This window comes from Columba livia, chromosome 1 (genome assembly GCF_036013475.1).
Source record: "Columba livia isolate bColLiv1 breed racing homer chromosome 1, bColLiv1.pat.W.v2, whole genome shotgun sequence".
NCBI classification, from domain to species: Eukaryota; Metazoa; Chordata; class Aves; order Columbiformes; family Columbidae; genus Columba; species Columba livia.
This window is the reverse complement of record NC_088602.1, coordinates 94,886,333-94,909,059: the sequence shown is the minus strand read 5'-3', so window position 1 is coordinate 94,909,059 and position 22,727 is coordinate 94,886,333. Positions and strand designations below refer to the sequence as shown.

At 41.3% G+C, this 22,727-nt stretch overlaps 1 protein-coding gene across 6 annotated transcripts in view; it reads right to left on the bottom strand.

Annotated features, from left to right (window-relative positions):
• Positions 1-7,859: 7,859 nt before the first annotated feature.
• B3GALT5 (beta-1,3-galactosyltransferase 5) overlaps positions 7,860-22,727 on the bottom strand; it is a 34,411-nt gene continuing 19,543 nt past the window's right edge. For 2 of the 6 annotated variants that reach the window (XM_021299787.2, XM_021299785.2), the window contains exons 2-4: positions 17,083-17,233; positions 13,692-13,848; positions 7,860-13,017 (exon numbers count right to left, since the gene is read on the bottom strand). In XM_021299787.2, coding sequence (XP_021155462.1) covers positions 12,061-13,017 — 957 coding nt within the window. In that variant the 5' untranslated portion in view covers positions 13,692-13,848; positions 17,083-17,233 and the 3' untranslated portion in view covers positions 7,860-12,060. Of the gene's footprint in view, positions 13,018-13,691; positions 13,849-14,998; positions 15,077-17,082; positions 17,234-17,696; positions 17,759-20,005; positions 20,281-22,727 lie in introns of those variants that run through there. The other 4 variants (XM_065068202.1, XM_021299789.2, XM_065068219.1 and 1 more) reach the window with 4 other exon arrangements.

The following is a 22,727-nucleotide window of genomic DNA, read 5'->3' as shown; positions in this document are numbered from 1 at the left end:
GCCTCATGAGAGATGTTCTTGCAAAGGCTGCAGCCTTCATCTTCCTCTGGGAGCTGCACTGCATCCTTCACACTATGCCATTGCTGGTCAGTGAGCTGATCTGATGTAACATGAGAGGAAATGGCCTCAGGTTGCACCAGGGGAGGTTTAGACTGGATATTAGGACAAATTTCTTCACTGAAAGGGTTGTCAGGCATTGAACAGGCTGCCCAGAGTAGTGGTTGAGTCACCATCCCTGGAGGTATTTAAAAGACGTGTAGATGAGGCTCTTAGGGACATGGTTTAGTGATGGACTTGACAGTGTTAGGTTAGTGGTTGAACCTGACGATCTTAAAGGTCTTTTCCAACCAAAATAATTCTGTGATTCTATCAGAAGTTTTTTTTATGCTGAGTCCATATGCTGGGAAGTCTTAATTATAAAGAAGGACCACATGACTTTCCTGAACTATTTTTCCTACTAAGCACAGCAACAGTTCTAACAAGTAGAAATTAATGCCACACTGACTCAAAATGAAAAGGTTCAGTTCAGCAAAGGGAAACGAAACATTCTGTTTGCAGAACTTTGATCAATTTCAAAAATTGAATGTCAAAACTTTGTTTGTTAGAAAAAAATATCACTCCAACTTGTTAAAAAATGGCTATGAAACCTGCAGGAAGTTTTTCTACCAGTTATAATTTATTCTTTCTGCTTCCTTGCTTTTCCAAACCTCTCATTTTTTTAAGTCTAAAATCTCACACACTTGTTCAGCCAACAGCTCCACTTTCATAGCAGTATTCTTGAGATATCTCCTATGTAGTTTGATTTCCATCCAAACAAAGCTAGAGGAAGAAAAGGGAGAAATCTAATAAGAAGATTCCATCTCTGTTTGCCCAACTATGAAAAGTGCAGAGGGTTAAAATGGATTGACTGGATTTTCAGCTTGAATTAATAAAGATAACTCTTTGTAAAAACACTTTGGAGAGGATAATAGATGCTTTTAAAATTCTTAAAAAAAAACTATAATTTGACACTACCAAGACTGTCTCTGTTGCCTTTGTAATTGCTCTTCAGGTAGATTTAAGCTTGTATTAGATCACCCCTTAACCTCTTCTCTGCATAACTAAAGCCTTACTCCCTCAGTGTCTCCTCACCAGTGCTGTGCTCTAGACCCTTGTCCACTTGATGTCCTGCCACTGGGCTCTCTCTACCTTCTCTACATTTTGCTTCAACTAAGGGCACAAAACCGCACATAGATTTCCAGATGTGTCTGGTAGAGGAGAATAATAGTTTCTCTGAATTTACTGGTAACACTTCTCTAATGTGATCTTCCACATGGTTTGCCATATTTGCGGTGAGAGGGAATTGTTGGCTTGTGTTCACCCCGGCCTTCATTTCATCCATGTCTCTTCATCGAGATTTCTACCCGCTGTCATTTAGGTGGTACCACTGCAGCTTGTACCTTGAGGTCATTGTACCCGGTGTACATAACTTTGTGCTTCTTCGTGCTGGATTTCATGATGTTTCTGTTGACCCAGTCCTCAAGTTTATCAATCAAAGTCCCTTTGGGTGTCATGTAGCTGCACCTGTGCTACAGCTGTTGTTATACCACTAGCTAATCACAGGCTGACCAGCTATCTCTTTACCACACTGGGGTCTGTCATGGTCTGGAGATTAGCCGTATCCTTAAACACCTACGCACACAGGGATGCATGCACTACTCTGCTGGCCCCCACCACAGGCATTTCATTCCTGTCCCCTCAGTGCAGAGGGGACTGGTTGAAGCCCACAGCAGGAACTGGGTACATTGTGGCCTAGACCATCCACCGTGTTTATCTCCTGCTCTGGATCTGACCCCAGTGAGAGTCATCAGGAGAGCACCTGTCACCTCCACCCACACACTAGCTGGCTTGGCTTCATCAGCTGAAATCCTCCTGGGTGAATCTGCTGCACAGTGACTGGATTCAAATGTCCTTTGTTTTCCCTGGGGCTGCTTAGGCAACCAACACATCTATTAATATTTTATTAATTATTTCTCACTGCCCTTGTTAGTTCTTTCTGTACTTTGACTTTTCCTAATGGACCATGATATGGTGGTGAAAACAACCATTGGCACTGGTTAGGATGCGCGTGGGATAAGACGTTACACAGCGTGGCAAAGTGTCCAAATCCCCAACCACTGAGAACATCGTGCATGTACAAGACTATCCATGCTCATGAGTGTTCAAAAGATCAGGTCCTAAGTTTACCAGTCTGATGCAAATGGAAAATCATCTTGTGAATCATCATCCTGTATACCAGGCAGATTCCTACCTCCCACTCCAGTTTCTCTAGACACTTCTTTCAAATTCTTCCTTTTTCTTCTGCCTCTGTGTAGGAGGATTTTTTACACTTTTTTTTTTCCCCCCAGCCCTTCCATACTCTTTTTTGCGCACCATCTCATTTCTTCTGTGTGGAGTGTAGACTGTACAGACTACTGGAGAGACCCTCAACATTTTTTGTTCTGGAGTGTGTTAGTCTGAAACATATGTCTGTACAGCTTGCTGTGCATACAAGAAGCTCCAAGTGAAATCATCTATCCAAGAGCTGTTTAGGGAAGCCTATTGTCATTGTCATCATGGCCATAATTTTGTTGTTTGTTGTTTTTGTTTTATTCACAGGAGAAGTAGACAAATTGTCATGATTGAAAATTAGGAGTATTTAGACACTCTTTGTTTATAAATTACTTTTAATGAGCGAGAATGTAGCAGGGGAAATTACAAGTCCCTTCACTTCTGTGCTGTATGTTAGCTTGTTTAGCTCATTCTAAGAAAATAAAATCAAAGGATGTAAGCATTAAAATAGCAGAGAGGATTCACTTACAAAAGCAACATTAAAGCTGATTTGAAGTCAGTGCTAGAAACACTAATAAAACTCTTCATTTCCATGTGGAAACTGGCTTGAAAGAGTTGTTTGAACACCACAAAGATTTTGAGAAATGGCTCCCTATTAAAAAATAAATGTTATTTTCTCTAGTAAAGAACAGGAGAACTGAAGCATACAGAAAAGACTAAGGTAGGGGATAAGCTAACTTAGTGACTGCATTAGCTGTCTCTATCTCAACACCTACGGGACACTTCCCTCTAGCAGCCAGTCAGGCCAAACTGATGCTAAGCCATAACTTCTCCAATTCTGCCTTCTTCTTTTTCCTCCTTCTATGCTCTTACACCTCTCCTCTACTGTTTGCCAAAATATTTGGAAGTCACGTTTCTCATTCAAAACAGATTTTATTTGTGTTAGCTATAGAAGTCAAGTGAGATACACAGATCCCTCTCCTTTCCTCACAAGCTTTCATTTTTAAAATCTTTTCATTTCTCTGTTAATATATTGGAGACTCATCATGATTATAGGTTTTATTTCACACTTCTCCTTAATCAGTACCCAAATGTACTAGAGGAAAAGCTCCAGAGATAACAGGGCCGTGCCATTTCCTCTTTCTTTTTTTTTTAGCCATTAAAGATACAAAAGCACATCTAGATGATGCATCACCTACCCTGATACAAGGGTCCAAGGCAGGCTTTTTTTTTTTTGTCACCCTTTGGTTAGGGCTGCTTCATTATTTTGACTACAGAGTAGTCTGAAAGATTGGGTTAGAACGAATGTGTTGTTCTGGACTGCAAAATTTAGCTGAGACAAATCCCACAAAGAGAAGATGTCTCATGTTGATCTAAGGAATCCTGGTTTATGTCCTTCCTGGGAAGACAGGCCACCATTGTTTTGACCTAAAAAATCATAAAGTGATGCTATCATGAATCTAGGCCTGGGTAAATTCTCAAAAACCTCATAACACCAATATAGCTCATCTGATATTTTTGTTTAGAGTCTTTTCTTCATTGTTCTCTTGCTGGTTATTATAAAGCCATAACTCTGTGAAGAATTGCTGTGGGCCCTTACTGAGGAAAGCTTTGGATACAATCTTCTTCCAGACTTCCACACACAGGAGTCCACAGGATTTAACACTTTATTTGAATTAATATCCCTGCAGTTTTTATTTGGTGTTAATAAATCTATACAACCGGAATGTAGTTCTGCAGTACTTCTTTCATGCCAGTAGTCTTTCTAAACTGCATTCCATGTTTCCCCTTTGACAGGTGTATTTCTCCTCTCCAGCACTGACATCAGTGAAGAGTTGTAGCTGATAAAATGAAAATGTCATAATTCAGGGAACATAGGTGAAGATAAGCATCATGAAGTCCAGGCAACAGTAAGTAAATAAGAAAGTTTAACACAGAATAAAAGAAGATGCAGCTTTGGTGCTGTTAGGAGGAGCGTAAATCTAAGAAGGAAATTTTTAGTGTTCTCTAATACATCAGTTCCCCTGGCAACATTTAGCTGTAGAAATATTTTGTCTTTGGTCCAAACAGTTAGCTTAATTGCTCTGGTTATCATTCAGTTTATTCTAAGGAACTTTTCGATGTGTGATAGCTTGCCAAGAAAATGTAAACATCGTTCTCTACACTCATTATAATTAGTATTACATTCTTCATTATTGCTTAGGGTCATGATTTTAGACTCCCTCATGAGCTTTATATGCGCAGCCAGATTCTTCAAGGAGTTCAGGCAAAGTGCAAATCTCTCCAGGGCTCCTTTGAAACTGGTGCACTCAACACCTATCAGCCAGTCCACAGTGAGTCCAGTTTTGGAAGTGTCAGATGAAGAATGCAAAACCTAGTCAGTGATACACACACACAAATTCTGTGCCCAGGGCTCCAAATCCCGCAAGACTTCCCTGATAATGCCAGGAAAACTACCAAGAGAGTATGAAATTTTACCCGTTTTCTTTCATTCCTGATGATTTTGCAAGGTTGCCAATTATGAGAAAAGCCAACGCTTACATCTCTGAAAATAGAATACTAATGAATATTCCCTAAGTGACCTGCAGGCATGATCCAAACCGACACTGCAATGATGAGAGAGCAGATTATTACCATAAAAATAGGCATTATATTGGAAGACCAGTGTCTGTTTTGCATTTTCATAAAATACATCCTTATGACTGACATCTTACTCCTTCCTTTGGGCATTCAGTTGAGATCACCAAGTAGAAATGGCAGGGTTTTTTTCTTAGAAATAAAAGTCTCCTCTGCATCATGCCTGTGATATTGAGTCTGTGACTGAAAGCTGCCCTTTTACAGTAAAAGAACATAATTCCCTGGCAGAGATTATTTCAGGTATTCAATTTCTCTTTATGTGGCAGTGTAATGGAAGTGCTAGTGAACACTGCTGCATTTTGGCTTTCTCTTATAAAGGAGCAGTAAACTTTATTTTTATATTCTGCCTTTTCCTTTGCAACACTTGTATAAAAAATAAGGTTCGCTAATAGCTTAGGGAACTGGTGAATGCTGAAAGATCTCAAGAATGTAGTAAAGACTAATACGTTTATAGGATAAAGTTTCAAGTCTCCTCCTGTATCCCATGCAGCACTTCCCTCATCAGAGCTGGAGAAGGCAGCACTGTGCAGTTACAGTGGCCTCTGGCAGCAAACAGCCTGCCACTTGAGTTACACCTGCAAGGCATGCAGGGCTTGGCCTCAGCATAAGGGGATGGGTTCCCCAAAATGGGCTGGGGGGGCGGTGAGCACAGAGGTGCACCTCACACCATCACACTCAGCACCGAGATCTCCCCACCAGCAGCGAGCGCTGCTATTCTTCCTCTTCCTGACCTCCACAGGAATGACTTGCATTCTTGCTCCCACTCTTGCCTCGCAGCTCAGCTCTTGCTTCTTTTTAATTCCCTTGTTGACCCTTTACTAGCAGAAGCACATGTAAAAGCTGCAGGTGCCTTTATGTACTGGAGTCAAACATTTACTTACAACTCCTGTTCCAGCAATAACAATTAAATTAAACATGAAGGGACTAGAGCTGCCTGGAAGATCTACAAGCTGGAGGAGTAAATCACACCACATAACTAATTTATGACATTCTACGCCTACAGCTGTATGCTGACGGTTTGTAATGGAGGCTGTGATTTCTAAATGCTTTTGGTGACGGAAGAATAGGAAGCTGATTACATAGGATTCTATCCCTGCACACAAAGTCATAAACTAAATGAGGTCAGGTTAGGTCAGCAGCTGAATGCAAAGGGTGTTGTGCACACGCTTCAGTGGAGAGATTCTGAGAAGGGACTTGGATTTTTTTCTTCCCACAAAAATAATGGATTTTTTGAATTTGCAAAACATAAGACAACAACAAGGTTGTTTCTCAACCATTGAAATTGTCCAATTATATTTTTCAGTGAAAATACACTTGAATGAACTTCTTAGGAGGATAGCCTTAAAACTGATGTATTTCTAGGCTTTGAAAAAGGTCTCTGTTTCCTCAGCCAGAACACACAAATTCAAGTCTCTATTTTCAGGTGGCATCTCCTATGTACTGTATATATCCAAGTTTTGTCACTCATCTGCTTTCATCTTTCTAGTGTAATAATATTTGTAGATACTTCTGGAAATATATTGGTGGAATGAACTAATGAATTTAAGTCCAGCTGCAAACAACCCAGCAAAATACACCAGAAAGATAAGCCAGGAATAAAAAAAAATGAAACAAAATATAAAGATGGTAAGGGAGACCTTCTCCTAATTACAGTTGGCTGCGGTGACATAGGCAAAACCACTTTTATAAGCTGTGGTTAAAATTGCCTTTAATCAACTCCCTTGTTATGGCTTTAACAATCTTGCACTTGACACTCTTGCCATTTGGAAAAAGAAAAATAAACAAAACATTCTGAATTCATATCACATCCTGTTTATAAATTTTCTTTTAAGGTGCCTTTGACTTAAAGGTATACCATGTCTAGACTGTTAATGGCAAGAGTGGCTAATGTAGCAGGATTGCATGCTTAATACTTAGGAAAGCACTCCCATTCCTGCTCTCTTTCTCTTTTATGGGGTTTATGCATTTGCCTTAGAAAGAGGAACCAACCAGCCAAATTTGGATGTATGTAGTAAGGCATGTTAGAGAATGGGAGAAAATTCAACAGATTCAGATTCAAAAAGGCCAGGTGCCAGGTGCTGCACTTGGGTCACAACAACACCAGGCAGTGCTACAGGCTTGGGGAAGAGTGACTGGAAAGCTGCTTGATGGAAATGGACCCGGAGGTATTGGCGGAACATGAGCCAGCAGTGTGCTCAGGTGGCCAAAAAGTCCAACAGCATCCTGGCTTGTATCAGGAATAGTGTGGCCAGCAGGACTAGGGAAGTGATTGTGCCACTGTACTCGGCACTGGTGAGGCTGCACCTTGAATCCTGTGTCCAGTTTTGGGCCCCTCACTACAGGAAAGATATTGAGGTGCTGGAGAGAATTCAGAGAAGGGCAGCAGAGCTCTGAAGAGTCTGGAGCACAAGTCTGATGAGGAGCAGCTGAGGGAACTGGGGCTGTTTGGCCTGGAGAAAAGGAGGCTGAGGGGAGACCTTATCGCTCTCTACAACTACCTGAAAGGAGGTTGTATCACAAACGGTTTTGGTCTCTTCTCCCAAGTAACAAACAACAGAACAAGAGGAAATGGCCTCAAGTTGCACCAGGGAAGGTTCAGGTTGGACATTAGGATAGATTTCTTCATGGAAAGGGTTGTCAGGCTTTGGAACAGGCTGTCCAGGGAAGTGGTGGAGTCACCATCCCTGGAGGTGTTTGAAAGATGTGTAGACGTGACACTTAGGGACCTGATTTAGGGGTGTATTTGGCAGTGTTAGATTTACCATTGGACTCGATCTTAAAGGTCTTTTCTAACCAAAGTGATTCTATTATTCTATTAATTTTAACCGGAAAAAAGAACAAGCCTCCTAACTGGACTACATCCCAAAATGTTAATACATTCACAACCAAAAAGATAAGTGAACACACAAAACTGTGGTAACAAAAGACTTTACTAAAATATCATACATTGAATAGCTAGCTCAACATTCTCATTCTCATGTTCTATGCAAATAATGCAAACATTGTCACACATTTTATATTAACATTATATAGTAACCCGCACAAATCCAAGAAGAGCAGCATTCCTGTCAGATTGATTACAGACAGTTAGCCCTTGTGTTCCGTTCGGCTTTTATGTAAGGCAAATGTTTCATTACAAAAATCTACTCCGTATTCTCGAAAGTGCTTGGAAGGGTTATACATGCTCAATAATACTGAATCAGATGAGATGTGTGATCGAATGCTTCAAGGATATTTTTGAAAATCGTAACCTAAACTAAGAATATGTTAGTTGATGAGTTAGAGTTGTGAAAAATGCATTCATTTTTCTGTATTCAAAAACTGATCTAGTGTTGGAAGAAACAGAGAATGCTGAAATGCATATATCTAAGCAACTCTAAGACACTATGAGCTCTGCTGATTTTTTGCACTCCTTTCTACTAAAGGAGAAGCAACGGAGTAACTTTTCAGAGTAACTTTTCAAAGCTATTCGTAAAAACCTGATTTAGTGATCATCTGACTCAGAAAGCCTAAAAATGTTAGGATAGTGCAGTATTTCTACAGATAAACTGTCCCAAAATAGCCTAAATTATTTTATCAGCCTATAAAAAATTTAAAAATAAGTATGTATACACGGCAGTATTGTGTTTACAGTCATATTTCTGGTCTTTCATAGGAAAATGCACATAATTTTGCAAAAGGCCCCTAAGACTCTTTGATTGAGTTAAACTCCATGATCTGAGGCCTAAAATGCAAAAGTTAATTTCATTTAGCTGATACATATAAACTGACTAGCATAGTGATTTTATTTAAATAAATTAATTTGCCTTACATGCAATCATCTACTTTTCTTAAATCACCTTTTCCAGCAGGATGACCTTATAATTTAAATAATTAATTATTCAAAGCATCCTACTGAATGGAGAGAATTATGAAATCAATTTCTTATTTATGCGAGTACAAAGAAAGTCATATGTTGAGGAAAATAATCTGCAGCAACATAAACGTTCACTTGGGAAGCTGATTTGCAAAAAGGAGAGGAGCAGGCTATCCAAACCCATAACATTTCAACCTGTACTAATTTGTTCCTCATCAGAGATTTAGCAGTGATAAGACAAATGCTTCACATAAGCAGGCTATTAGTTGCTTAAGAACATGTATTCAGGGAGGACAAAGTATTTTAAATGAAGGAATAAAGAGACCAGCATCTTGCAGAGGTCACTTGAGATTACAAATAGACTCCCTGGAAACAGTATCCAGAATGTGACGGTTTCTTAAAACACACCTGAGGACCTTTTTCTTAATGGCATGGTAGCTATGGATTCTGTCCCAAAAATATAGGGGTAGCATCTGCAAATGTGATTAAGAGAGAATAGCACTACCTTCCCAGCTAGTAGCTGTATTCAGATAATTAGGAACACTCTTGAACTAAAATAAAAGCCACAGTCAAGAAGTCTAGCAGGACCTGGCCCTCAAGGGTAACGTTTTTATAATGATACAAAACCACAAACTGCTCAGGTAAGACATATTTTAATGCCATTTACAAGTAGCCATCATTCAGGGAAGCAACCCAAAGTACTGTCTCCTACTGGGAGACTTTACCCTTTGGTCACCAAATCAGCCTGACAGACCAGCAGCCACGCCACCCCAGGAGCCTGGTGCCACCATACTTCTTGGATCTCAACACCTAGTGGAGGTGAACAAGTCAGCACACCCATGTGTAAATGAACAGCTGTTCTGCTGAGACACAGGTTCCCTGGGACTGCATGGTTGGACTGGTCCTGCCAGCTGGGACACGGGTGGCACCAGGCACAGAGGTGGAAGTGAGACCCAGGAGGGACTGAAGGATTATCTCACTGAGAACAAGAAGAAGTCAGAATAAACTTGAGGCTGCACTGTGTTGTCCCAGGTCACAGACCCTCTAATCCACAAGGAAGAAAGGGAGTTAGGAGAGGCTAGGAAGTATTCCTTTCTGCTCCACATTTTTCCATAAATGAAAGCAATAGCCCACTTGCATCTTGAGTACAATAGCAATGAATGACAAAAAGACATTTCTGCAGGTTGCATGGAAAGAATAATGGTCAAAATGCTGTTGCTAAGCTTTACCAATCTGACCCATCACACCTACTGAAGGCAGCAGCAAAAACAGATGTGCTACAGCAGGGCTTTGAGTCCAAGGGCAGATCCACCTGCAATGCTGGGATGGGAGGCGGGGAGATGTTGTCCAACCCAGACCTGGCTGCCCACCCTCTGGCACAGGGTACGCACTAGGGAAAGGCGAACACCTCCTTGGTCACCCATCCGACCACCTGGCTAGTCACATCCCTGCAAACACCATCTACACAGCTATTTCCTGAATGGGAAGCTTAAAATAAAGAAGATTATTCTTCTGCCAAACAAATGTACGTTATTTCTTTCATCATAAGTTGTCAAAAATAAGTGCGTGAGTTCAGTTTACTCTACATCAGAAGGAAATAAATAATATGTTATTACTGTTATTAAAAATTTTTCAGGATGAGGCAGTATTTCTGCTGAAGATATTTATCCTGCTCTTCAGACACAGACAAGTAAAAAGAAACACTCGGACAGTCCTCACAGATTCAGTAAAAAGAAAATAAACAATAAAATTAAATAACCCCAAAGTAATAAAATATCTTTCCTCCATGTTTTTTACCACATTCAGTGTATGTCCTCACCCTCAACCCTGGGGCAGTGTCTGGCCCTGGTTCCCCACACTGGGCCTGATCCTGACCCCCACCTGCCATCACCAGGGCCTGGTCACTGCTGGCTGGACCTCACACCTACCTTATCCCCATGATACTTCCTCAGGACCGGGACTCTTGGTTGGACTGCGCCACCATCTGTGGGTCTGTCCTGCTCCCTTGTGTGGGTGTGTGGGGCTGAGCCCTGCTGTCTGTCAGAGCCACTCGGCTCCCATCTCATCTTCCCCTAGGGAGCAGCACCACTGTTACTGCTCTCTGAAAAAAAAAATATTTCATACATAGTACAGGCATTCAATGCTTTTTTTTTGCTGGTAAAACTGACCTTTTCTGTGCATAAAAGCAAATAAAATTCCCATAGCCCAAATGTATTTTTCACAGCATCTATTGTAAAGACTCAATTCCTTATCTCTGAAAACCATCCTAGTGATTTCATGGGTCTCTTCTTGGTAATGAAACTAGAAATGAGTATCTCAGCCTGAAAGATTATTTGGGCACATTTTCACATCAGGTCTTGTTTGAAAGAGAAAAATCCTCCTATCTTCTCTGCTGTACACACAGTTCCTCATCAGTAAAAATGTCTTACTCAGATGTGCTGTTTAGCATACTGTAAATGAGTCTAGTTTAGCTTTGGAAAACCATTTACAGTAGCTTTCAAGCAATGAAAGTGATACACAAATGCAAAAGATGTCTCCAGGGTCTATTTTAATAGCAAGACCAGGACACTCTCCACTGAGCATGGATCTGGTTCTACCACATATCATTTTCAGCAGGAGGCACGTATAGGGAAATAGATGCAGTAGCCTTACACATTCACCAGGTGATCTGCAGTACCTAAGGTTGTCCCAAGAGCACTGCATGAGCAAATTCTCTCATTTCTGAAAAAAAAAAATGTGTAGACCAAAGGAGAGATCTGTGCCAGTACGCTGTTCTGCCCACATAGAGCTGGCAGGGCTGCAGTTCCCTGCGCCAGGAGGGGAGCGTCCTGACAGCTACAGACACCTTTTCTTAAATGCTTGCACAGATGGGTGCAAATGCAGTGATCTATCAAGGGAGACCAAGAAGAAAGTGCAAATTTTCTTCTCTGAACAAAAATACTTTGACATTTAGTTTGGCACTGCAGAAATGTTCCCAGTCCTGTAGCAGGAAGATTTGGAGACCCAGTCCATGGAGAGTGCAGATTTGTGGGTCTGCATCTTTCAGAAAAAAATACTTGTAACTTGATGCAAAGAACTGAGAGTGAATGGGAGAGAAAGGGGTTTGCATGTTCTTGGACAGAAATTAAGATATTAAAATAAGCATTAAAAAAGTCCTTAACATGATGAGTCTAGGGTTAACCGGGAGTTTTGCTGGAGTCATGAGCAGCCCTGTAAATGGAGAGCATTTCAGTTTGTTAATTCGAGCAGGGAAGGTGCTAGAGGACTCCTCCGTGATTTTCTCTCACTAAGTGATTCCAGTAGCTCAGCTGCTCAGATGGTTCTACTCCATGGCACATCACGATTTTCTTAAAGCGAGAAACAGAGAACCTAATCCTTTCTGGAAAAAATGTCTGTTCTGAATGAAGTTCCTCCAGATGAATTTTTAATTTGGCAAGGCACAGTCCTATGAACACATCCTCTAGTTTAATGAACGAAACACTCTCTGAGACATTATAGATCTGACTAGCAACATCAGTGGATAAAACATAGCCCGTCCCAGAACAAAATGGCGGGTAGGTCTTTCCCGGATACTCTTCTCTACTCACAAACCACTTACTCCCTCTTCTCCGTATGGGGTACTCGTGCAGTTTTAAAAAGCCTGTGAAGAATCTAGTGGCACTCTTTTTCCTTAGAAGAAGTTCAGTGAGGTAAAAAACATTGACAAACACATCCGTGTCTGTTTTCATCACAAAGCTGGCCTGGTAACAAAATCTGTGAATCCATTCCATTCCCATCATGGTCTTCAAAGTCAAATTGTAATATGTGTCTGTAAAATTCTTTTGAATAATGTCTTTGTACTTTTGGCTTTCAGCAGCAATGTCAGCCTGCTGGCTGAGATTCACAGTGCTTCCCAGAAGGAAATAAGTCACCAGGCGCTTGCCGGCAACTGTTCTTTCCTTCCCCCATGTTTGCCGGATCACCATCCTGGCATTGACCTGGTGGTATGAGGAGGCCACAAGCAGGACGAGGAAAGGCGGATTCTTATGGCAGTCTATATCCGGGAGCTGTGAGAAGTTTCCTCCAATTCTTCTAAAAGTCTCTATGGGGAATAGGTAATCTTGGCTAGTTTCACCGAATACACAGAATTCGGTCAAATAGTTGTAAAAGACCCAGAAGCTAGCACAGCTGAAACCTACAAGGCAAACAAACAGTCTGGATTTTCTGAAATCCATCTGAAAGAAACAAAAAGGAAACGTATATTTAAAAAAAAAAAAATCTAGTGCCTTTCAGTACCATATTCCAAATTCCCTGCATAGGGATTTAAAGCCAGGTCATCTCTAATTGAAAACTAGCTATTTCAGGGCACTTGCCCACATACATTTTTCTTGCTATCATTCCCACAAGATGCTTTGCTGGCAATCAAATTCATGCTCATGCTTACTTGAATCTGGAGCCCAAGCCAGCATATCTTCAGAAACCCACACAAGCAGGTCCACCGATACCCAGTCACCCTGGCCGATGCTTCTGATCTCCTCCCCATTTTCAGCATCTTACAAACCATGACTTTGACCCACCAGGGCTCTCACAGCCAGAGAGTGAAGAAGCAGTGGATATGTGCCCATGGCAGATGAGAGAGAATAACAATAGGATTTGGGGTTTTTTTTAAATACCATCTTTCTTCATTTTTTTGATAAGTGCCTGTGTCCAAGAGTCATTAAGTGCTGTCCAACTGGTAGACCCAGCCAGGTTCCCCCCATCTTCATCTTCTTTGTGTCCTGTGGGGCTCTTACACTGACCCAGAAAATTCTCCCAATCTTTTTGCTGGAGGGGCCATGAATCACATATTTGACTTTGGGTCAGCTGCTTGGAAAAAACAATAGAGAGTCAGATTATTTGGATGCTTTACCTTTTGCAGAGTTCAGGTGACTCTCTAGAGCATGCTGAGGTGAGAATGGGGTTGTCCATACCCCTTTCTGCTTTCTAGGTGAAAGAGGTCCAAACAATAACAAAATTCATCCTTTATCCTTGTAGCAGATTACTGTGCTGTGTATCTGGTTACAAATCTAGTAAAAATTTTGAGAGAGAGAAAAGTTATCAAAGCAAACCCCAAAAAGGTCACAATGCCAAAAAAAATTACATGACTCCATAAATTAACCTGGTGAGTACAATGCTTCACTTAGTTACTCATTCCATTAACCATGAGCCCACCAACTACTGTTTTAGAGCACTAAGATGGGGGAATTTTTACCAGGTGGAAGGGCATTCCCTTCCACTTGCCTCGTTTTTAACGAAAAATTGGATCTGGCTTCCCACCTGAAAATGCAGCAAAACAAGTCTACAATCCCCAGAGCTGTAAATTTCATGGAAATTTAATCTCTGCCTTCCAACGAGGAATGTTCTGCCTAGGCTCCCCAAAACAACGTTGGTGCCTTCCTTTTGCTCAAATTCCCCTTTCCAAGCAATGAAAAGGTTTTGTGTTGCAGGCTTAAGTTCATTTTAAAGTCTAGCCTGTTGTTTCTTGGACCCAATCCAGCTCATCGTACCTATAAGAATAGTCCCATTAACTTCAGTTGGTATTCTCAAAAGCATGAAACAAGTAGAACTGGAGTCCTGGTTTACTAAAATTCCTCCCACAGTGAAATGCATTTTTGCAATGATACACAAATGAATTTTGAAAATATTTCAAAAGTTCAGATTTTTTCTGACATTCATATTTAAATTGCTTTATCTTTAAACAGGGTATTCCTCAAATCTGTATTTTTCCTGTATGTGTAGCTCACAAGTAGCCTTGAGATTGACTAATATTTTGCTTTAATTAAATACAGATGTAAAATTGTGTAAGAATATACGCATGCATACATATATATATGTAAACACACACACAAAATAGTATATGAAAATCTACTCTGCATCTGTTTTCATGTTCTTCAGTGACCTGGGAAGAACCACATGAATATCCCAAAATTAGTATTTTCAGGAAAGGATGGTGTTCTGAGCTTGGCAACAGAGCTGCGGAAGGGGTTTGCTCCTGTTGTCGGCTGTCACAAGGGCCTGACATTTCTCTATCACAGGAATTCCAGAACATGCACAAATAAAAGCCCTTCAAATACTGAACTAGCGAAGTAATTGAGAGCAATTTTCTGTTAAAACCTATTAAAACCTTTTCAGAAACACTCAAGAGCAAGAAAACATAATATAACATAGTCTTTTTACCTGATTTCAACAGAATCAAACTAATGTGACTTGACCATATTTAGTTCTTTTTTCTGGGTTTGATCACTGGTAACATATCTTTAAAATAAAATAAAATAAAATAAAATAAAATAAAATAAAATAAAATAAAATAAAATAAAATAAAATAATATAAAGTCTCTGTTCTGAATGACTGAGAAAGCAGCCTCTCAACATATGTTCTGGCATGTGTTTACCATACTGCCTACCCAGAGCCAGACTGCCTTCTTTTGTCAGTCCATGTATGAAGAAGCCTATATTATACAGGTATGTAAACACACATGCTCATGCCAGGGCAATGCATACATGTATAAACTCACGTAAATTATAAAATGCATCTTCTAAATTTTGCAAATCACATGTATATACATGTACCATATCTCAGCAGGTCCCTGCCTACCACCAGTGGGTAGACAGTGGCTTTGACAAGAAGCATATACTTTCCAGAGCAAAGTCTCATTTGGATCTGATTGTGTGAAAGCTGGAAAGTACCAGCTTTTTTCATTGGCTTAATCACCAAAAGTAAATTTGGGTTTATCTGGAACTGGTCGGAGTCGTGGTGTTTTTTTCTTCAGTGAAACATTTGCAATTACCCACAGAGGTTTTTACAGAGGGGATTAGTGAGGAGAGCTTACAAGGACCCAGTTTGCACCAGTAGCACCTTGGTCATTCCCAGTTCGTTGTCTCAGCTCTCACCATATCCTCAGCTGCATATAGGAGGGATCCAACCAGAAAACACACTTTACCCCTCGGAGTTCATGAAGAGAAGATCTGTCCCAGATGCCTCTGAGGCCAGCAGGAGCCCGTGATGCAACAGGGAAAGACGCATTTGCATAGGTACAGCCTTGGTGTCCCAAGCACCTAAGCTTGGCAATACGTTATAAAGTTGGCATTTATTGAAAGAACACCAAGTGAAAGGGTGACAGAGAGACCAGTTTCCTCTCGCTGAGGCCATCTGTTCTTTTAAAACCATAAATTTTCTTCTTGTTATCAAGTGAATAGGGAAAACTTTGAAAGTTAAAAAGCAATTTATATTAACACAGGCAGGCCGGTTCCTTGGACCACTTTAGTTGGTATATCTGGAAATTAAATCACCCTGATATTGGCTGCTTACCCCTGGGATGCTAAGCACCTGTCCCATTCCTCACCCCACCTGCAAACAGCAGGTTTAGCTTCCTGGGTGAAGCAAATGCTCTGTCTCCCCCATTGCCTGGGAGAATGGCATATAGTATATAGTATATAGTGTATATACTATATAGTATATACTCTGTTTCACTGAAAATAAGCCAGCATCAGTATTAATTTTTGCTCCAAAAGATGCCTACTTTTTACATGTATAGCTGCCTGGACACTATTTAAAATGACTTTTTAAATGAACTGTAACTAGGGCTTATTTTTGGAGTAGCACTTATATTTCAAGCATCCTCAAAAATCCTGAAAAATCATGCTAGGGTTTATTTTGGGGAAAGGTCTTATTATCAGGGAAACAGGATAGTATATGGTATATACGAAGAATGTGTGGAAAATAGTGGCTTCTGCTATGTTTCAAGAGGACAACATGGCTATGACTGCATTTAGCAAAACCATCACCATCCAACCTAAAGTATCTTGCTCTACAGCAGAGGTATGAGCACAGGTTGCGTGTGACAAGGCCTGTGGTTTCTAGATTATCTCTCACTATATTTTTCCTCCTTTACCTGCAACTGACAAACAACACAGTCTGTGATTCAAGATTTCCAGCCTACGTGCATGTATCTCCACAGAATACTCCTGGGCATGTTAATATGAAGGAAGCACAAGTCTACAGGAGGTCATCCAGAAAGCAACAGAGACTTAGTAGCAGTGGATCCCTTTAGTAGGGGTCATTTTGAACAGCATCCAGTATTTTTGCATCAAAACAAATCTTTTCAGTTTTATAGCAAATCCTATTGTGTGATGTTATACTTTATTTTTCTCTCTGATCTGAGTCAGAAATTGCAGTTTGTAATGATCTCAAAGCTTTTTCCATCTCCTATTGTTCCAACTGCAAAATATTTAATTTATGTAGTGCATGGACAAAACATTACCTGCTTCGTGTCCTAGAGAGCAGTTTGTTTAAACTGACCGCCACAGTGTTTCACAGCTCTGCGCGGATCCAAACAAAGTTTGCACGAACACCTGGGACCCAAGCGACGTGGGCTACGGGAGCCTGCAGCCTGGTGCTTCTCCCACACGTGCCTGACATGAAAACATGAAGAAAACAAGAAGGTAGTCAAGGTCTGTGATCCAAAACAGTCAAAGTGCAGCCCTCTACTTTGCAACCCTCTATTTCCACCAGTGGTGTGAACATCCTCCTGTGTTCTGCCATGGTGAGCAGGCTGGCTCTAGGGTCTCTATTCACACCCCTGACCCTTGGCTAACTCGTCGTGTTGTGCAGCAACAAGGCCATGGTAACTTCATGATGGAGCCTAGTTATTCCATCAAAATTAATCTGACACCTCCTTTAGGTCTGTTAATGAGTGTAATTATCTAAACGGCACCAAGAGATCAAGGCTATATGCCATATAGTTCAGGAAAAGCAATCTGGCCCAAGGGAGGGAGAGGTAAGTAGGTCTAGAGTCCCCCTGAGAAACTGATTCAAAATATCAGTTTAAAGAAATAAAGTTTTCTTAATTTTTCTGGGGCAAATCTACAGTCATACCATGGAGTTCAGTGGATGATCAGCATTGGCTTTGCACTGAGGTTGCACATATCAGTCGGGTAATGACCTAAACCACAAACAACAAAAGTACAAAAGTGCTTTTGACCATCTGCAAGAGTCCCCACTTTGTAAAAAGCAGCTGGGACAAGACAGACCCCAAAGCAGCAATGTGATTTGAGTGTGTAAATAGGAGTTAAGACCTCAAATACTACATGTTTAAAGCTGACAGAGATATTCCCATTTTCCTTTCCTAATAATCTAAAGAAGCATGTGCCCTAAGTACTAATAATACCTGCTAACTTTTGACTTTCATCAGAATAGAGACTCTAAATTGCTTTCTCAGAAGCTCAGCAGGACACAAAGAGGGATTAAACACGCATAGATAATAAGAAAATGTCAAGTACAGCATGAAACATTTATTTTTCCTAAGTGCAAGCATTGGAAAGGAGCAGGGGCCACCTTGGAGCTCTCAAAAAAATGGTATCTCTGGTGAGACAGTGGGTTCAGCAGTGGGGGAGATGGGAGGGTAGCCAGGTTTCCCTCTTAGCCCAAATGCAGAAGTTGGGGAGGGATGACCAGGTTCCTCTGGCCCAGCAGCTTTCAGCTGTCCCCCCACTCCTGGAGCAGGACGGTGCCTGGCGCCTACCAGACCTTGTCAGGAGCAGTAGTGCCCACTCAGGTCCCACGCAGGACTACCGAAACAGTGAACATGGGGACAGACCACCCTGCTTGGTCTCCCAGGAGCACTGGCTGGCTCCTTCTGCCCCGTGAGCCCAGTGACAGTGTCCCATGGAGCCTCTTGAGCTGGTGGTGCCATTTCCAGCCTAAAGAACTGCACACAAACAGCTGATGAGGCTAAATGTCTCCTTCCTGGTGCTTCAAAATGCTACTTTTCGGAGTGGGAGTTTCGCAGTAACATGTATTAACAATGTCTTCACCCAAACCGAATGTCAAGACTGGCAGGCAAGAAGGGTGAAAGCCTGAAAGGGGTACAGGACAAGGAAATCACTTTTCCTGACACCGTTACTGTCAAACTGCAGAAAATCTTTTTCCCTCTGCTACATCTCACCAGCCTCTGCTATCAGCATTGTCTCTCCTTGTCAGCCTGTCAGCGAGTCAAAGCAAGACACTATTCTTCTGCTTCATATGTGCCAGCCTCTATCACTTAAACACTGAGTTGCTAGGCACTAGTGCTAGAGCCAAAAACTCTCCCTTTTTTCTTTTTTATTTTTTCCTTTTTTGTATCTTTGTTTTTATTTGTGTTTGGTTGGTTGGCTGGTTTTTGTCATTCTTTCTGCATTGCTATTGAGGGGCAGGTTGGCTTTCCCAGCTGCTCCCCAAACACCTCAGCGCTCCCCCAGTCTGCCATGATGGGGTGTGCATGGGGAGAGGAGCTGTGAGGGGTGGGTGTTTTTAAAGCCTGAAATAAGCCTCAGGCTCTCCAGAAAGGCCACAATGTTTCACAGCTGGGGAGATGACCCTGGGAAGTGGGTGAGCCTTTCACTCACAGTCACAGACCCATGGCAGGAGTCCCCATCTCCAAACCCTAAGCAATCAATGAGGTAACAGATAGAAAACAATCATTATTGTTACCGATTTGCAAATCTTAATGTGTTGCCTGGCTTATGCTCTGTCATTATGTTACTAATTCCCGTTTAGCTGATTAACCCTGTAACTTGAATAGCAGATTGAATCTTCTTGGTAGAAGGTTGAGCTGGAGTTGTTTTACCATTTTGGATTTTAGTAAGAAAACAAAAAAATTTGTTTGTTTGTTTGTTGTTTTTTTTAAAAAAAAATATGAAGAGGAGAAAAAAGTCAAGTTTTGAATAGTTCTAGCAGAAAAAAAAAAGTTTTAGAGTGATATGTTAAATTCTATATTAATATTAAACCCAATGAAATGCCATGCATTTAATACAATACAGATGTATACAGATATATGCATACAACTGTATTGTTTTAGCAGGGCTGATCAATACAGGCTAAACACTGGTATAGTTACAATAAGTAAAGAAACTTGTTTTCCAGCAATCAAACAAAAAACATGACTAAAGAAAAGATACTCTAAAACATAAATTGGTTAAAATTCAGTAACTGAATAAAAGTCCCTGAAAGTTTCACCTCCATGCCCCAGATCTCCCATCACGCTATGACAGAGTTTCAGAAAAGCCTCCTGACCCACTGTAACTCCTCAACTTTATCTCTTCAAAGAAAAATTTCCACCATTTCTTCCTCCAAATCATGTTTTCTGTACTACAAAGGGTAATTTACTGATGGTTAGCCAAAGCACCAGCATAAGCATATAAATATACCTTAACATGGCAGCTCTCTCAGAGGCAACACACAGGCACAACAGGACCTTTGCATGAAGCATTCATCCACTAAAAAGGTGCTTCTCTTTTATCACAAGGAAAAGAATAAATATTCACAGGTCTCATCCACTTGAAAACACCATCTTTCCACGTCAGGTAGAGAAGTGTCACCTCGGGTGTGGAAACTTCCATTACTGAAATGGTTGTGATGGCCCAGACCAGAGGTCCACACAGCCTCTGGATTCTGCCTCTGAGACAACCCGGGAGGCGGACGCCTGAAGGAGAATAAAGATCATGGTGACTGTATTCTCATAGTGGGAAGGCATTTGTGGCACAGGCATCTTCTAAATCAGAGGCTGCATCGTCCTCTTTATGTAAAAAATCATCAAGAGCCGTTAGCTCTTGATGCACCTTCTTCTCATTCACCCAACCATGACCACTTGCTCACGAGATTTGTTTGGAAAAGCCGCACAGCATCCTCACACCAAAACGCAGTTTTGCTCTCAAAACCAGCCAAAAGTTTGGCAGGAGGTGGAGCTGCTCCCATAATGTCACAGGAAAGAAGTGCTGTGTCTGAAGAGGCAAAAAGAAATGTAGTTCCAGGGACTTTAGCCAACTCAAGAAAGCTTGTTTCTATTTAAAAATATTATTTTGCTTTTCCAAGCTGCCTGCAAAATTCTTTTGATGAATCGTGGCCCTAAAAAGCCCACCAAAATGTCAGCATCAATATTTAGTAAGGTCAGATCCTTTTTTCCAGGAAGGAGAAAGATGTTGCAGTGGAGGTTGGAAAATGGGCTGTTAGGTAGGTACCCTTTGCAAAGTTCAGACTATCAATGCAGAGAAACTATACAGGAAACCCATACAGTCCCGTCCCTGGTGCAGTTGCTTTTTGTCCTTTTTAGGTGTATATTCGGACAGTTTTGACTTAATCCACTCCTATGTGTGACCCAAACACAGCTGGCAGGCACCCAGCAAAGAGGCATCTTCTCTTGCAGGCAGAGAAAAGAGCAGTGCCTCTGGGGTACTCTGTCCTTGTTATCCCAGAAGGACCTTTTCTTGTCTTTGTAGTTATTTTTTCCAAACATTCAGCCTAAAAGTCTCCTCTTCTTGTCTCTGTCTTCCCTTCAACTCCTGTGTGCTGAACATCCCTTTCTGGGTTTCACTTAGTGCTGATAAACTCCCTTTTTCTACTGCTCCTTCTATTCCTACAATATCCCCATCTTCCTTTTATCACTGATGCTAATGAGCGTATTTAACTTTTTAAAGAATTGCCTCATGAATCAGCAATTTCTCTACAATTACTACATTACTTGCTATATTCCAAACTCCAGATCTCACCAAAGATAAGCAATGGTCCACAATGGGATGAATCAGAGCAACCTTACCCTGTATAAAGCCATGTGGTTTATTGTGCTGAAGAGGAACAAAATCCAACTCACAGACACCCTCTTCATAAACAAATAAAGCAATGAGAAAAAATATCATTCAAGCTCTTGCTGTCAATGCTAGGATTCCAAAAGCCTGGTTCTCTGAGCTATAGAAGCACCATTCTTCAAAAATTGCATGTACATGTTTGTGTCGCTCAAAATTGCACCCTCTTTATTGCACCCTCATTTACAAGTAGTGCTACATGCTGGATTTTTCACCTAATGAAAAGGAAAACTTAACCTGGAAATGGTATTTCAGACAGGATAAGGGTCTTGCTCTTCTCTGTCAGAAGCAACATCAAGCTACATGACATAAGAAGTATAAGTGCAGTACAAAGAAGAGATAGGTATGTAGGATGGAAAAAAATGTTCAAAACAAGAAAAGTTGCCAATAAAGACCTTCCAATGTCACTCTTAAATCTATCATAAACAAACTGCTTCTCAACTCTGCCAATAATCACTGTAGGGAGGAGGACTTGTCAGGATTCTGCCTTTCAGATGTTTTATTCCCCTATTTTAATCTGGAGCAGCACTTGCACAGAGTAGGTAAGCCCGGTGCTCATGCCGTTCTGTGCCCTTTCGTTTCATGCTGCCTCTTGGCAGAGTCATTTTTTAGTGTTTGGGTCTTTATTCTTCCCCTAGCAATACAACAGTCGAATCAAGTTTTTGCATTTACGTGCTTATTAAAGAAGCAATCTGGTACTTGTGGAGGATAATGTTCCTGGACATCATATAATTTCCACCCAGGGCAGAGACAGCCCAGGGACAGTCACTCAGGCTCCCTTCACCGTCCCAGCCCTGTGCCAAATGCTAACTGGGAGGGACAGTGTCCAGCTCCCCTTTGATTAGCAGGGCTAAGGCAGAAAGTAGAGGAACAGAAATCCCACCGTGGGGCCCTCATGCTGGCAAATCTTTTGTAAATAACTACTTGGCTATAAAAGTGATGATTATACACAATAATGTTTGCAGGATCAGACCCAACAGCTGCTTTTTCAATTACTTACCTGTACTTCATGGATCTTCTTTTTAAGCATTTTATCCAAGGGCTCAGCAGACACGCAGGACAGCGAGAAAAACATTGGCCCATGTTTGTCCTCACTGACCCTCGTCTTTATTTGGGGACAAGATCACAGGCTGCCAAAATGTTTCCCCATGTTAAAACAGATGCTAAATCCTCTGGTAAACGAGGTTTCTTATTACCACCTTCTTAGCACCAAATCAGTCTGCCTCTCATGCCAAGCAGCACCATGCTCCTCACCGCCCGTTGTACCAGAGGATGGGCGCTGCCGTCTGGA